Here is a 13,101-nt window from a genome sequence, read left to right on the forward strand (position 1 = left end):
TGAATGTGACTCCCATGCAAGGGAACCTCAAGCTACAGACCTAGATGAGGTTCTGGCTAGCAGTGCTTTGCCGCCTAGCAAAGGTGACCAAAAGTTCCCCAACTGGCAGGTCATCAGTCACCATACGGTGAAGGAGAACAGGTTCGTGCAAGTTGTCCTTTGGCCATGCGTGCTGTGGCACATGAGTTCACACAACGAATAAAATGTCTTTTTAAGCATTCTTTCTGGGAAAATGTCCATTTTTCCAACCCAAAGGTAAGGTCCCATGATCCCAGGGTGGCTCACAGTTAAAAAGAGTGACAGCAGAAAGGAGCCAGCAGGTAGGTGGGTAGATGGCATAGATGCTGGGTAACCTGTGGGGAGACTCAGAGTTGCAGGGACCAGAGTGGCACTTGTAGATTCAAGAGAGGCAACTGGGTTGAGAAAAGTGTGTCTTCATAGTAAAAGGAACTGGAGCCATTTGGCTCACTGGGGAAAATTAAGGTCCCCTTGCTTCAGACACAGTGCAAAATGGGTCATAGGCTGTGTGCAAACCTTGCTGATAAGAACTGGAAAATGAGGAGAACACGTCTTTGATCCCAGCATTCAGGAGGCAAGGGCAGCCAAAGTTCAAGGCCAGCCTGATCTACAAAGGGAGTTCCAGAAAACCTGTCTCCAACAATAACAACAACAACAACAAAAACCATACAAGACAGCCCAGGAAAATGGTTTTCCTAAAGGTAGGCCAAGCTCTTAAATGAGCTAAATTTTGGTTTACTCAGGAAGTTTGTTGGACTTCATTGGAGATCTGCTCAGTAAAGGTTCCACTAAGATGCCAGCAAAGAATGCAGGGCTAGGGCTCAGCTGGCAAAGGCAGCATGTGCAGAGCCCTGTGGTCAGTCCCCAGCCCCTGACAAACTGGGTGCAGTGCACACACCTGTAATCTCAGCACTGAGGAAGTGGAGGCAGGAGGATCAGAAGTTCAAGTTATCCTGGGCACAGCAGATCTTACATCCAAAAAGGAAATATTTGTCGTACATCAGAAATGGCTAACCTAAACTGCATAGAAAATTGTCCAGCTAGATCTTTTTAAAGAGCAAAAGGATCACATAGCCTCTTTACCAGTGACACATACACATGGCCAGCAGCATGAGAAGGGGCAGCTGACTTGTACGGGTGGTGGGGAATTGCAGATTCTTCCAGTGAGATGCTGCTAAATACTGCTCCCCTGACATGGCTGAGTGAGGAATCCCCATCTGTGTATGAATATGTATGGGTGTGTATGTGTGCCTGCACACATGCAGTGGAGTGTGCAGTGGTGAAGCCACACCACTCTACTGTACAGCCTGTCCCAAGACAAGAATATCATAGCAAGTTCACTCCTAGCTGTCCTAGCTGTAAGCAATGAGCAGAAACATTAGAGGCATAACGTATGGTGTGCTTGTGTGCCATGCCGGGTCAGTATCTGAATGTGTGAGTCTCAGCACTGTGCTGAGCTAACACGGCTGAATGCAAGACAGAATTAATCTCTAGCGATGGGTGCCAAAGCATCAGATATGCACCGTTTTTCTTCAGTTCCCGATGTTCCTGAAGATGAAGGCTTCAAGTCAAGAAAGAAAACTTCGAGCCCAGGAGAGGTGCCTGAAGATTGTGATACCAACAACAGCAACAGCTCTTCACTGGGATAGTTCAGAAGCTTGGAGAAGAGATTCACCAACAATTGAAAAAAAAATGGTCGCAGCCGGACTTGGGATATGCTGAGATGAGACCACACAACTAGATCAGTGTGGAACATGTATGCATAGTGGTCACAGGAAATTGCATTCCAAGGATCACTGCTTAGCAAGGAGGGAAGAGTAGAGATGCTAGGCATTGCTGCCCTGGGGTTCCTGGTCACGTGACCAGAGCTGTATGCAGCAAGCACAGGGCATGGGCACACAGGTGGCACAGACCATCCTAGTGGCACACGTGAAGAATGGATGGGTTGAACCTGGACTGAGAGTTGGCCACAAGATGGACATGCTCATATAGTGACATAATAACAAGAAATCTTCAGACAGTTGGAACTGGAGGCTGAGCAGGGTTGCTCTCTTTAGTAATGGGTCTCCTAGATCCAGGTAGCCCTGGTTTGGTCCCTGGCTGCATAAGCCTGCAGTCCTGATGCTTGGAAGAAAGATGCAGTAAGATCAGAAGTTCATGTCATCCTTGGCTATATGGTGAATCCGAGGGCTGGACTGAGCTACATGAGATCCTATCTCGATACCCCCCCCCAAGTCTGATGACAAACATTAGCAAGTGTCTGAATATGCTATCTTAATAAACAGCCCAATGCAAGAAAGCTAAAAATAGAAGCAGGACATGCAGAGGAACCATTCAGAGCCATGGAACTGTTGGAGTGCCTGAGAATCTAATGTTCCTCTGATCATGAAGGAAACGACAATAGGAACACCACCAGCTCACCCTGAAGGCAGCAGCCACATCTACCCAGTCCCCCAGACGCTTGGCTTTTAAATAAATAAATAAATAAATAAATAAATAAATAAATAACCGAAGATGTGCACTTGGCTTTTAAATAAATAAATAAATAAATAAATAAATAAATAAATAAATAAATAAATAAATAAAAAACCCGAAGATGTGCACCTGCCCAGCCTCCACCCACCAGGGGGCAGCATCTTGTAGCAGGACAAGCCACCTGAGCCTCCACACCCATCAGTAATGTCCAATGGCCCAGCAAGGTCCACATGCACAGTGCGTTACCAGATACACTGGGTCTCAATGGCAGTGTGGCTTCTCACAATGACTGATGGCAGGTGGGCAGGGTGGAGGCGTGGCTTCTCAGTGTACTGATAGGCACTGCCTACTTAAAATGTCATTTATATGAAATAAAAATGTTGGTGTGTGTGTGTGTGTGTGTGTGTGTGTGTGTGTGTGTGTGTGTGTTTGTGTGGGCAAATATGGGGAGGCTGCACAATCACCTGTGTGTGCACTTATGCGGAGACCCGAAGTTGATACTGGATGTTTTTCTTAATTGTACTCAATTTGGGACTGTCTCTGTCTGACCCTGGAATTCACCAATTCTGCCATATCTTTTGAGCCAGGTTCTGGGATGACAGAAGGGCCACCGCACCTGTCTGCCTTTTTGTGAGCACTGGGGATCTGAATTCTAGTTCTCCTGTTTGTTTTTGAAAGTATCCTGATTGTTCCAAAGCACACCAAGTCACTCAGGCTGGCCTCCGATTCTGGCAGCCATCAGCTTCCCGTGAGCTGGCATCACTGATGGACGCCCCCAGTCCCCCCCCTCCACTCAGTTCCTAAACTTTTAACTCCCCAAAGATAGTCATATATGAGGCATATATGTCAGCAGGCACCGATACCCTTGGGCTAGCCAGTGGACACCTGCAGATGGTGTGAGCTACCTGCCAACACCAGGGGGCCCTTGAAGGAACAAGATGCTTCACACACACACACACACACACACACACACACACACAGCAGGCAACCACAGACAACTGGACCTCTAGGGAACTCCTTGGAGGCAGAAAAGCAGAAGAGAAAAGAATGTGACCAGTGTCTGGGAGGAGCGCCTGCAGAAGCTTCTCCCCACAGCGCCAAGGCAGGGAGCTGCCACCCCAGAGGCGCAGTCCTGGAAATAGCAAATGATAGGGGCATCTGTAAATGCCAACCTGGCAACACCACACATGCCCATCCCTAAACCCCATGGCTCAGCAGCAAGATGTTGTTCCCACCCCGTCCAGGGCACAAATCACATGTGAAAGATCTCACAGCTTTGGAAAATAATATAAATTGTTAAAAATATAACAGTGGGGATTTAAAACCATTTGCCCAACTGCTGGAGTAGGTCCCAACAAGATGACAAGTGGAAACAGTCCTGTCCCCACCATGGCCTTCAACCCAAGGGCCTTGCTCAAGAGAGACACTGTAGGAAGAGAGGGAGGCTGCAGTGTCCCAGCAGCAGAGCCAGTCAGAGGTACAGCAGGCGACCAGTGCAGAGTGTTCTGCTAGTACAAGGTGTCACCGTGGTCACCTCATCCAGGATGGGTAGCACAGCTTGTATTCCAGGCCTGGCAGACTTCCTGTTTCCACTGGGCAGCTTAGCGGTGCTGTCGCAGCAGACGCTGAGGCTACGCGGCAGACACTGAGGCTACCAACACCTGGAGATGGGTCTCTTGGTGGCCCCATGGCCTAGGAGAACTTGTTCAGGTCAAGTCTTGGCCACCCGTGAGGCAAGAGGCCCTGCTGGCAAAGAGGAGGCTGCTGCACAGCCTTCACACATTGGAATGAACTGATATGGTATGGGCCCAGAACCTACGACTGCTCATTCCAACGTACAAAGACCTCAGCCTCCACAGCAGCAGGAGGTTAAGACTCAGCATCAACTACTGACCACCAGAGTACACAGACAGGCCAAGGCCTCTAGCCCCAAAGGCCATCATACACAAAAGGGAGCAGCCTGCCTGGAGATTTTAGGCAAACCAATTGGCCATGTGCCCAGCCAGCCCCCAGCCTGAGCTGCAGCCTCAGGGACCCTTCTTCCGCTGCTCCAACTCCGGCAATCGTTCCTCCCGAGTCTGCGCGTGCCGGACCCCAACGCGATGCGCCGTCTCTGTAGCTGCAATGTCAATCTGGGCATAGCGGGAGGTGCTGGCCCCTGAAAGCAGCCCACAGTGAGTGGACCCAGCAGGGACATCTTCCCGCCCAGCTGCCCCTGCTCTAGCCTGCAGGCCCCTCTCCTCTGCAGGTGCCTCAGGTGATTAAGCTTTGTGCTCTATTCCAAGTACTCTGATCCATCTATTCCCACCCCAGCAATCCTGTCAGAACTTGGGCAGCAGCACTAGGGGGCGGGGATGAAAGTCTCGGCTGTTTGGGAAGGACACCGACAGGCTCTGAGGAAGGGCTCTCTAGCCAGGGTTGATGCATCTGGGGCTCAGGCCCTAAGCTAAGATCTCTGTGAGGCCCGCAGTTGGAACCTACCTCGCACACCCCCGCTGGCCCCTGGGAGCTCCAGGTCCATGTAGTGCAGCTGCAGTCTGGAGGTGGGGCTGACGGGGATATTCACATACGTGGACGTCTCGCTGTGTGGTCGCTCAGGCCCGGGGCTGTCAGCAGCCATGGGCCCTGGAGAGCCTGTGGAGAGAAGGTCTCTGAGCTATAGCTGGGAGGAATAATGCACCCCCAACGACTATTTGACAGAGCTTCCCCACCCCTCACGGGCCAGTGCCCTCCCTCCTCGCATGTTCCACCTCACCTTGGAGACCCTCCCCAGTTCTCCTATACCCACTGGGGCCTGTGGTGGGATCCTAGAACTCAAACACTGCCCCTACCTGGTCTGGGTGCTCGCCCCTATAGACCCCACAAGGTCTGTTCTCTGTCCCTCCAAACCTCATCTTACATCCCCCCAGGCACCCTCTTGAGTGTCTCCTCTCCTGCCTCTCCAGGGCCAGCATATCCCTGCTGCCTCTGCCTGACTCGTTTCTCTGTCCTGCTGCAGGCTGCTGCTGGAGAAACTCCCAATAGATTGGCTCATTCCCACCAGGACCCCTCTGTAGGTGGAGCCTAGCCAGCATCTCCATCTGTGTCCCCAGCAAAACAGGTACCCCCTCCTTCCAGGATACCTCGGCGGTTTGAATCCGCCCCGACTCCTGTCCCATATCCTAGCAGTTGATGGGCAGGGTGTGCATAGTCCAGGGAGCAAAAGGGACCCTCCATACCCAGCAAGTGGAGCTCATGGTAGACGCGCTGCTAAGTGAACTGTTTGGATGGGTCCCGCCCCTTCCCTGCAGGCCCAGGGACCCTGCACACAGTTCACAAAGTCAAGGCCTTTCTCTGGTGGCACTCTCATAGTTGTGTCCCTATGGGGTGGGGGACAACCACATAGAATGGGACACAAAGCACCATTTCAGAGTGCCAAGCAAGAGCAGTCACTCCTTTGTCCTCTCTTCCAAGTACTAGCAGCCTAGACACTGAGAGGTTGGTGAAGTCCCTGCCTCATAGCACATGCTGAGAGTACAGAATCCAGTTCAGGGCTGAGGCTCAGACTGGGGACATTGAGAGCCCCTCAGGTAAGCTTGTTTCTGTACCCCATATTCAGAGGGGGGGGCCTGGCTTGCCTGTCTATCCCAGGGATCCTGACCACCCTGCCATGACCACCCTGATACAGCTTCGCCTGAAGATTTCAGTCAGGATTTCCCACTTTCCTCCCTACCCCTGCTGCCGGCATGGCTACGGTGGTAGGTGGCAAGAGTTTGCTCTTCAGAGAGAGACTCAAGTTCCCAAGCCACATGTTCGGTTGGTACAGCCAGATGAACCCCAGGGTTGTTGGGGGTGTATGCTCTGACCATTCACTGAAGCAAGTGAGCAGTTCTGTCCCAAGTTCCCAGCCTTGGGGACTCCAAGGCAGACCCCCTACTGCACAGTGCACATCCTTGGAGATCTTAAAGTCCTGTACTGTTCAAGCTATGGTGAGGTTCATCTACTGCACAGGGCCACGTGGACGTCCATTTACTGGCCTCAAATCAGGGAGCTGGCTTTGCTTGCTCACAGAACGTCCTGTCTTAGCCCTTGGCAAGCAAAGGCAGGCTCAGCATTTTCAATCCCCAGGAAATCTCTGATCTGAGGAGGATTTCTGAGAATCTGGTGCATCTGTAGCACAGAGAATCCATCACAACAGAAGAAAACCTCCCCAAGGAGGCTCAGCCAGCAGGGTGGAGGGAGCACTAGTACCAGCCTGCACTGCCTGTCCAGGCAGCAAGGAAGTGCTCCCAGCAGGCCTTCCCAGGACCGGAGAGGCCAGGCCTCAGCACGGAGCCTTTGAAGGCAGGAGAGGAAGAGCTGGGGCTGTCTCAGTGGGCTTGAACATGCTCCCAAGTCTGGGCACTTTGGATTGGATCCACTCTTTTCCAAGATTGTCTGGACAGGTGAGCTGAAGAGGAACAAGGAGAAGCAGGAGAAACCTGAATCCTAAACTCAGGGAGATAGATAGAAGGTTCAGAACCGACATCCAAAGTCACAGGTCAGAGGGTGCTGTTTAGACTCCGTGAGGTGCCTCCTCTCTAGCTAAAGTCACTATCTTCCCAAGAACGTGTGGGTCTCCTATGTCCCATGTCCTTCCTGGTCCTTTAATTCAGTTTTAGCTTTGGCCAGCATCATCTTAAGACTCTTGAGTAGAACACAACAATGGGATATTATTGCCTGACCATGTCCCTTCCTGCAGTTGCAGGCTGATCACCTGCTGTAACCTGACACTTCTCTGGTCCTAGTCTGGTCCAGAGCAATCTCACTTGTCCCTCATCAGAGTCAAGGTCCTACCTCCCATGTGACCCCACCCTTGTCCTCAGAGAGAGAGAGCCCTGTCCTCAAGTGGTGCCCCCTCCATCTCTGCCCCTCTGATCCTGGAGTGAGGTATCCACCCTATCAGTGAAGTACCGGCAGCCCTAGTGAGGTAGTAAGCGGAGGTAGGTGTCTGAACAGTGAGAGCCAACTGTGCTACTCCATGATGTTGGGGAGCACCCTGGATCAAAGACACCTCATGGACCCAGAATTCAGGCTGAGCAACTGAGACAAAACCCCAGCCACAGATGGGATTGGGACTCTCCTGTTGGCCAGTGAGTGGGCGGACCCTGCCTGCCTGTGCCCCACCCACCACTTCCTACCATATTGCCTTCTAGGGTCTGATCAGGCTCTATCTTACCTACAGGGCTTGGCCTTCCAAAGGCACCACTCAGCTCTGAAAAAGAGACCCAGGGATCTGTGGCCCCCACTGGTGAGGAGACAAGGGGAGGGGTATCTCTGGCCTCCAGCCACCTGGTCCAGGGCCAGCCACCCTAGCCTCTCCCAACCCTCCTGATCAACCTTTCCTCGACTGACAGCCAGACTTCTTCCAAGGACTCTCCCATCCTGGTTGAGTTTTCTGACAGTCCCACCTCTTCCACAAACCCATCCTGAAAACCCGTACTAGAAGCCCTGGGTCAGTTTCTTTGTTCCGTGTATCTTGCTATCTGGTACACACTTAGGGCTTGGACCCAATCCTTCAAATCACTCCTGAGCTACAGACAATGACCTGGCTGTCCACTGTCCACTCCTGTCTACCGAGTCATGTTCCAAAGCCATTCATCTGTCCTCAGCTCACCACCTCTCCCTGTTTACCGCTTCCAGGCTCCCCAGATGCCATTGTTACCCCACTGCCCATACCCTTCCCCATTCAAGAGGATGAACTCTAAACTCTTCATCCCTGCACTGAGTGCTGGGGTCCAAAGCCAGGAGCCTACCTGGATGTGTCACAGTGAGTCCAGGGGATGAAGTAGCCACGACCTAGACCAAAGACAACAGAGGTCAGTGTGTACGTCCGCTCACCCTTTGCCCCACCCCCTGAGCCCCAAGAAATGGAATACTAACTCCAAAAATGACATAGGTCTGAGGCTCTAGACCACCCATAACCTGGAGGGACACAGCGTCATCCTCCAGAGCCCTTTGTTCTTAGACCCCATAGCCCTGACAGTCCCGGAGCCAGCTGAGGCCAGGGGTGTTCTGAGGAAGTTTACAAGCAAGGGTTCCCAGGCTACTCCCTTCTAGCCTATGGTTCAGCTAGACCCCACTGCCTCTCATCTGAGTAGGACATGATTGCAGAACAACGTGACCACATGACTCACAGTGACCACAGTGTTCACTCTCTGTCCCTGGCCTGCTGTCCCATGCCTTACAGAGCCCTCCTAGGAGCCCACAGTTGAGACAAATAGCCCCCCAGCCCCAGAATGAGTCCTAGGCCTCTGTTTCAGGCAGAGTGTGACTGGGGAGTTGACAGAACACGAGAGGAAACAGCTTGGAGTAGGTGCACGGGAGGATGGAGGAGGGCCACAGCTGGACACATCCACACCTTCATGCACCGACCTTCCCACTCTAGCTGGGAGAAAGCAGAGGCTGACAGCCCAGGGTTCCAAACATCCCAAGCACCTGCTATGAAAGACCCGTCAGAGCAGGTGACCACAGAGTCACCCAATCCCAGTGAGTCTAGAGGAATAACTTGGTAGCGGGACCTCATGATGGGGGGAAAGAAGGAGGAACTTTACACCCAGCACCTGTTCAGGCCAGCCTTGAGAGTGAGGGCCACATGCCCAGGATATATGCAGGGATGCCCTGGACAGAGCACACAGATCTAACTACATCACCACTTATAACAGTCTGGTGCAGCCTTGGGGACTCAAGAATCCCCAGGATGAAAGTTAGACAGCCTAGAGCCAACCACATACAGGCTTCGAGGGTGTACTTTGTCACTAAACAAAAGGCCAAATCCTCAACAGTTCCCACACAGGACATCTGCTCAGGGAGGGCCATGGCTACAGGATTAACTCTAGACCCTAGGCATGGGTGGATCACAATGTGACAAGAAAAACACATGATCAGTTTAGACCCTCCAGTGGGCCGTGTGTGAAGAGGGAGGTCTGAGACCAATGTCTACCCATCTCCAGGCCTCTGACCTTAGGAAAAGCTCTGCCCCATCTCATGAAGAGGGGTCATGGCTGGTGACCCTGGGTTCCACAGGGAGCCCTCACCACCTATGTCTCTGCAAACTCTTGGGGCTTATGTATATGTCTCAAGGGATGGACTGGACAGGAGAAGAGTCTGGAATGGCCTTCCCCTGGAGACTTTCCACCTTCTCTAAGTATGTCATGGTGCTTCCTTTCTTCCTGAAGCAAGGACTTCTTGTCACTAGGCCAATCCCCATCCACCCAGGTTCAGGGTCCAGGCCAGCTTTCCTTAGTAGCAGGTGGACATCCAAGCTACAACAGCATGGATTCGACCTTACCAGAACTGCCCACCCGGGTGCCCCTCTTCCTGCTGCAGGAAGGACCTTTGTAAGTACAGACAGCTAAGTATGGAGAACAAAGGGCTCGGGCCCCAAGCAGTGCCCACCCCTCTGGACGGCCAACCCTCAGGCTCCCTGGTCCCAGGATCTACAATCTCAGACCTTTTGCAGGAAGACTACTTGGCTTCCTCTAGTGAACACATGCCAGCCTGATGCTGATATAGGGATCCCACCAGACCCTCAGGCCAGCCCATGAGGTGAGCCAATTACCCATCGACCGAGGAGGAAACTGAGGCTCCCAGAGGTACGGCGACTTGCAGGGCCACCCAGTCAGTGGGTAGTAAATGTGGCCAAGCCCCAAACCCTGCTCTTCCCTACACAGAAGCTTGGGAGAGCCAGGCTCCCAGCTTCCAGCAGGGCTGCAAGCAAGAATGGAAGCAGGCAGGCAGGAAGGGGCTACTCCCTGGAGCACTCTCTGCTCAGGGAAAATGAAGTGGGTCAGGGGCTGGGTGAGTCTGCGCTCAGGGCAAGCCCTGCAAGGGAAGATAAAACACTGTGTGGCTATACATACCCCACCCCCTCCACATCATGTCTCCAGCCCGGAGGCTATCCCAAGCCCTCTTTTCCACATCCACAGCACCCAGACCTCAGGCTGAGGGCCAGGCCCCTGGAGTTTCCTCAGTGTCAGGCCTGGTGGGGAGGTGGGCCAAATGGAACAAGGCAAGGCAGTAAGAAAAGATAACTTTATTTCCAGTCTGAGAATGTATTACAAACAGATTTTAAAAACTCAATAGAGCAACACGGTTGGCCGCAATGCAGGTACAGATGGAGGCTTTCACAAGTGAGTTGGCCTGCCGGATCAGAAGGTGCCGATAGAGGGGTGTATAAAGGGTGGGCACAGCCACACCAACCCCCTGACACAGGGAAGCGGAACACCTCTGCTCTGTGCAAGGGAGCTCACAGCCTGGGGTGGTAGATACCCGAGCCCAGAGCCAGGGTGACCTGTGGGCGGGGCCAGAGCCCTCCTTATTTCTTCCACCTGGTCCTGGCCACCAGCTTCCTGGTCCCAGCAAGGAGGCACACAGGGGAGCACTACTGGAAGGTTCTACAGGAGACCCTCCAGCAAACTGATCTCAGGACCCTGGGCAAACTCAGCCTCTGGGGTGACACACACTCCCATTAGGCAGCCCTCTTCTCAGAGCCCTCCAGGGGCCCAGGAGCAGACCCCGCAAGTCATGAGCCTCCTGAGCGTCAGTTTCCTCCCCGTGGGATGGGATACTGATCCCACCTGTGGGTGCCGCAGGGTGACGTGTAAAGCAGATCACATATAGACTGTGCCCGATCTGTGGGCTGCACACACAGAGCTGTGGGCTCACAGGCTGGGGAGTCTGGAGGAGCCATTGTAGATTTGACTTTGGATAGGAAGTGTGTTGGTATACTGCAGAAATGACCAGTGACAGAGGGTCAGTTATCCGGTAAGAGGGCAGTGGACCAGGTCAAGCCTTGTCACTGAGAACTGACCCCAGCCATGGAGATCTTCTGCACCCAGAGGTGCAACAGATAGCAGGAGCCCATGGGCCTGACAGACTTTTGCCCGATCCAGGGGGTAAGAAGATCCTGGAAAAGCTGGATGAGAGGCTCTCCTGACCTCAGCCTGACCTGCCTCCAGCACTGGCAGCCACAGCACCCCCCACCTAGGGGAGGACAGCCCTTTGTCACCCTGCCCCTGAGGCCCTTGCTACAGGTCTGGTGGCTTCTCAAAACAGCACAGAGCACCCCTTCTGCAAAGAGGCTAGGGACCCTCCTCCCCTGTATGAAAGGGCGGATCCAGCTCTTGGCAACAGCGGCCGGCCTGCTATCTCAGGGAGGGGGCTTTACCTTGAGTCCGCCACAGATTGAACATGACAAAAAGAAAGCTGGAGATGGCCCTGCATGGGGGCTGCCTGCTTCCCAGGACTCGCCAGGGGATGGACTGGGTGACACAGCTTCACTGCCTGGCCCTTCCGTCGCCTGTCCCCGTCGCCGAGCTCCCAGCCAACTGGAGGGACACCCCGTGGGTGCCTGACCTCCCAAGTCTGTGGCTGAACTGTGGTCAGAGCTGCCCTGGGCAGCTGGGCTTGGGTCTCTGGGGGCCTGGCGCAGGCTTCGAGGTGTGTCGTAGTGGTGTCGCAATGAAGTGGGCACCTGATACTCGGCCGCCCCAGGCGGGCAGGCGCACAGTCTGGGCTCAGGGGCGCTGGCTCCAGGGGGCAGGCTGAGGAGAGAACCAAATTCCTCACCAGCCCGCCACACGTCCAGGTTGCTGCCAGCATAGGACGAGAAGCTGCCAGAGTAGGAGGAGTGGCTGCCTGTGGCGATGCCACTGTCAGAGGAGCTCTGGCGGCCAACCTCCTGTAACTGCCGAGGCCGCAGTGGCTTGAGGGGTGGCCTTGAGGCTCCCAGCGTGGCTTCTCCTGGGCCTTGGGCAGCCACCAGCCCTGGTCCTTCTTGTGACGTGCCAGCTGAGGACGAGGACTGCTCTGGCCACGCAGTGAGCCGGCTGCTGGCGCTGATGTCTGAGTGGCTCGCCTCAGAAGAGGAACTGGATAGACTTCGGTCATCCCCTGAGACAAAGCAGAAACTGAGGCTGCCGTGGGGTCCAAGCAGGTGGGGAGTGGTCTCCAGTGAACATGCTATGGCAGTCCACTTCTCCCTAGCCCCTCCCCTTGGAAGCTGGAGCAGCAGGCCAGAGTCCACAGGACAGCCCCTTCCTCATCCAGCCCTGGCCACTTTCAGTGCCAGCCGCTTTGGAGCCCCTATCCCCCTGACAGCCATTTCCTCGGTCCCAGTCTTAGTCTCTGCATCTGGACTCCACCTTCTCTCCTCTACAGCCCCTCCCTGAGGCAGGTACCTGCTTACAGTCCTTCAAACTGTGGATCTGCGACCCAGCTCCTGAGTCCCCCCTCCCCTCCTAACCCAGCTATTGTGACTCCTGTCCTGGCCACCTTTTAGCCCAGCCAAGGCCTGGACACCCTCTTCAACTTCCCAGTGGGCTCTCACAGCAGCCTGCCCCGTCCAGCCTGCCTTTCCTCTGACCCTATCACTGCCTCCTCTCATCATGGGGACTACAGGCCTCTGAGGACAAGAACATTCCTGGGATCAGATCCTGTCCACCACCCTCCCATCGTGCCAGGACTGCCTTGCCTCATCCCATGTGCATGCGGAAAAAAAAGTGCCACCATTGCCTTTCCTCTCTGCTTGCCTGGCCTAGCTTGCAGGCCTTCCTGAGCAAGACACCAGATGTAAACCCTCAAAGGAGA

General features: G+C 54.1%; 1 protein-coding gene across 3 annotated transcripts in view; it reads right to left on the minus strand.

The window, feature by feature from the left end:
- Positions 1 to 4,520: 4,520 nt before the first annotated feature.
- Dok7 (docking protein 7) overlaps positions 4,521 to 13,101 on the minus strand; it is a 28,390-nt gene continuing 19,809 nt past the window's right edge. For 2 of the 3 annotated variants that reach the window (XM_052199000.1, XM_052199001.1), the window contains one exon: positions 11,663 to 12,405. In XM_052199000.1, the coding sequence (XP_052054960.1) occupies positions 11,663 to 12,405 (743 nt within the window). Of the gene's footprint in view, positions 4,652 to 4,974; positions 5,128 to 8,267; positions 8,311 to 11,662; positions 12,406 to 13,101 lie in introns of those variants that run through there. The other variant, XM_052198998.1, reaches the window with a different exon arrangement.

Source organism: Apodemus sylvaticus, chromosome 11 (genome assembly GCF_947179515.1).
Source record: "Apodemus sylvaticus chromosome 11, mApoSyl1.1, whole genome shotgun sequence".
Lineage (NCBI taxonomy): Eukaryota > Metazoa > Chordata > Mammalia > Rodentia > Muridae > Apodemus > Apodemus sylvaticus.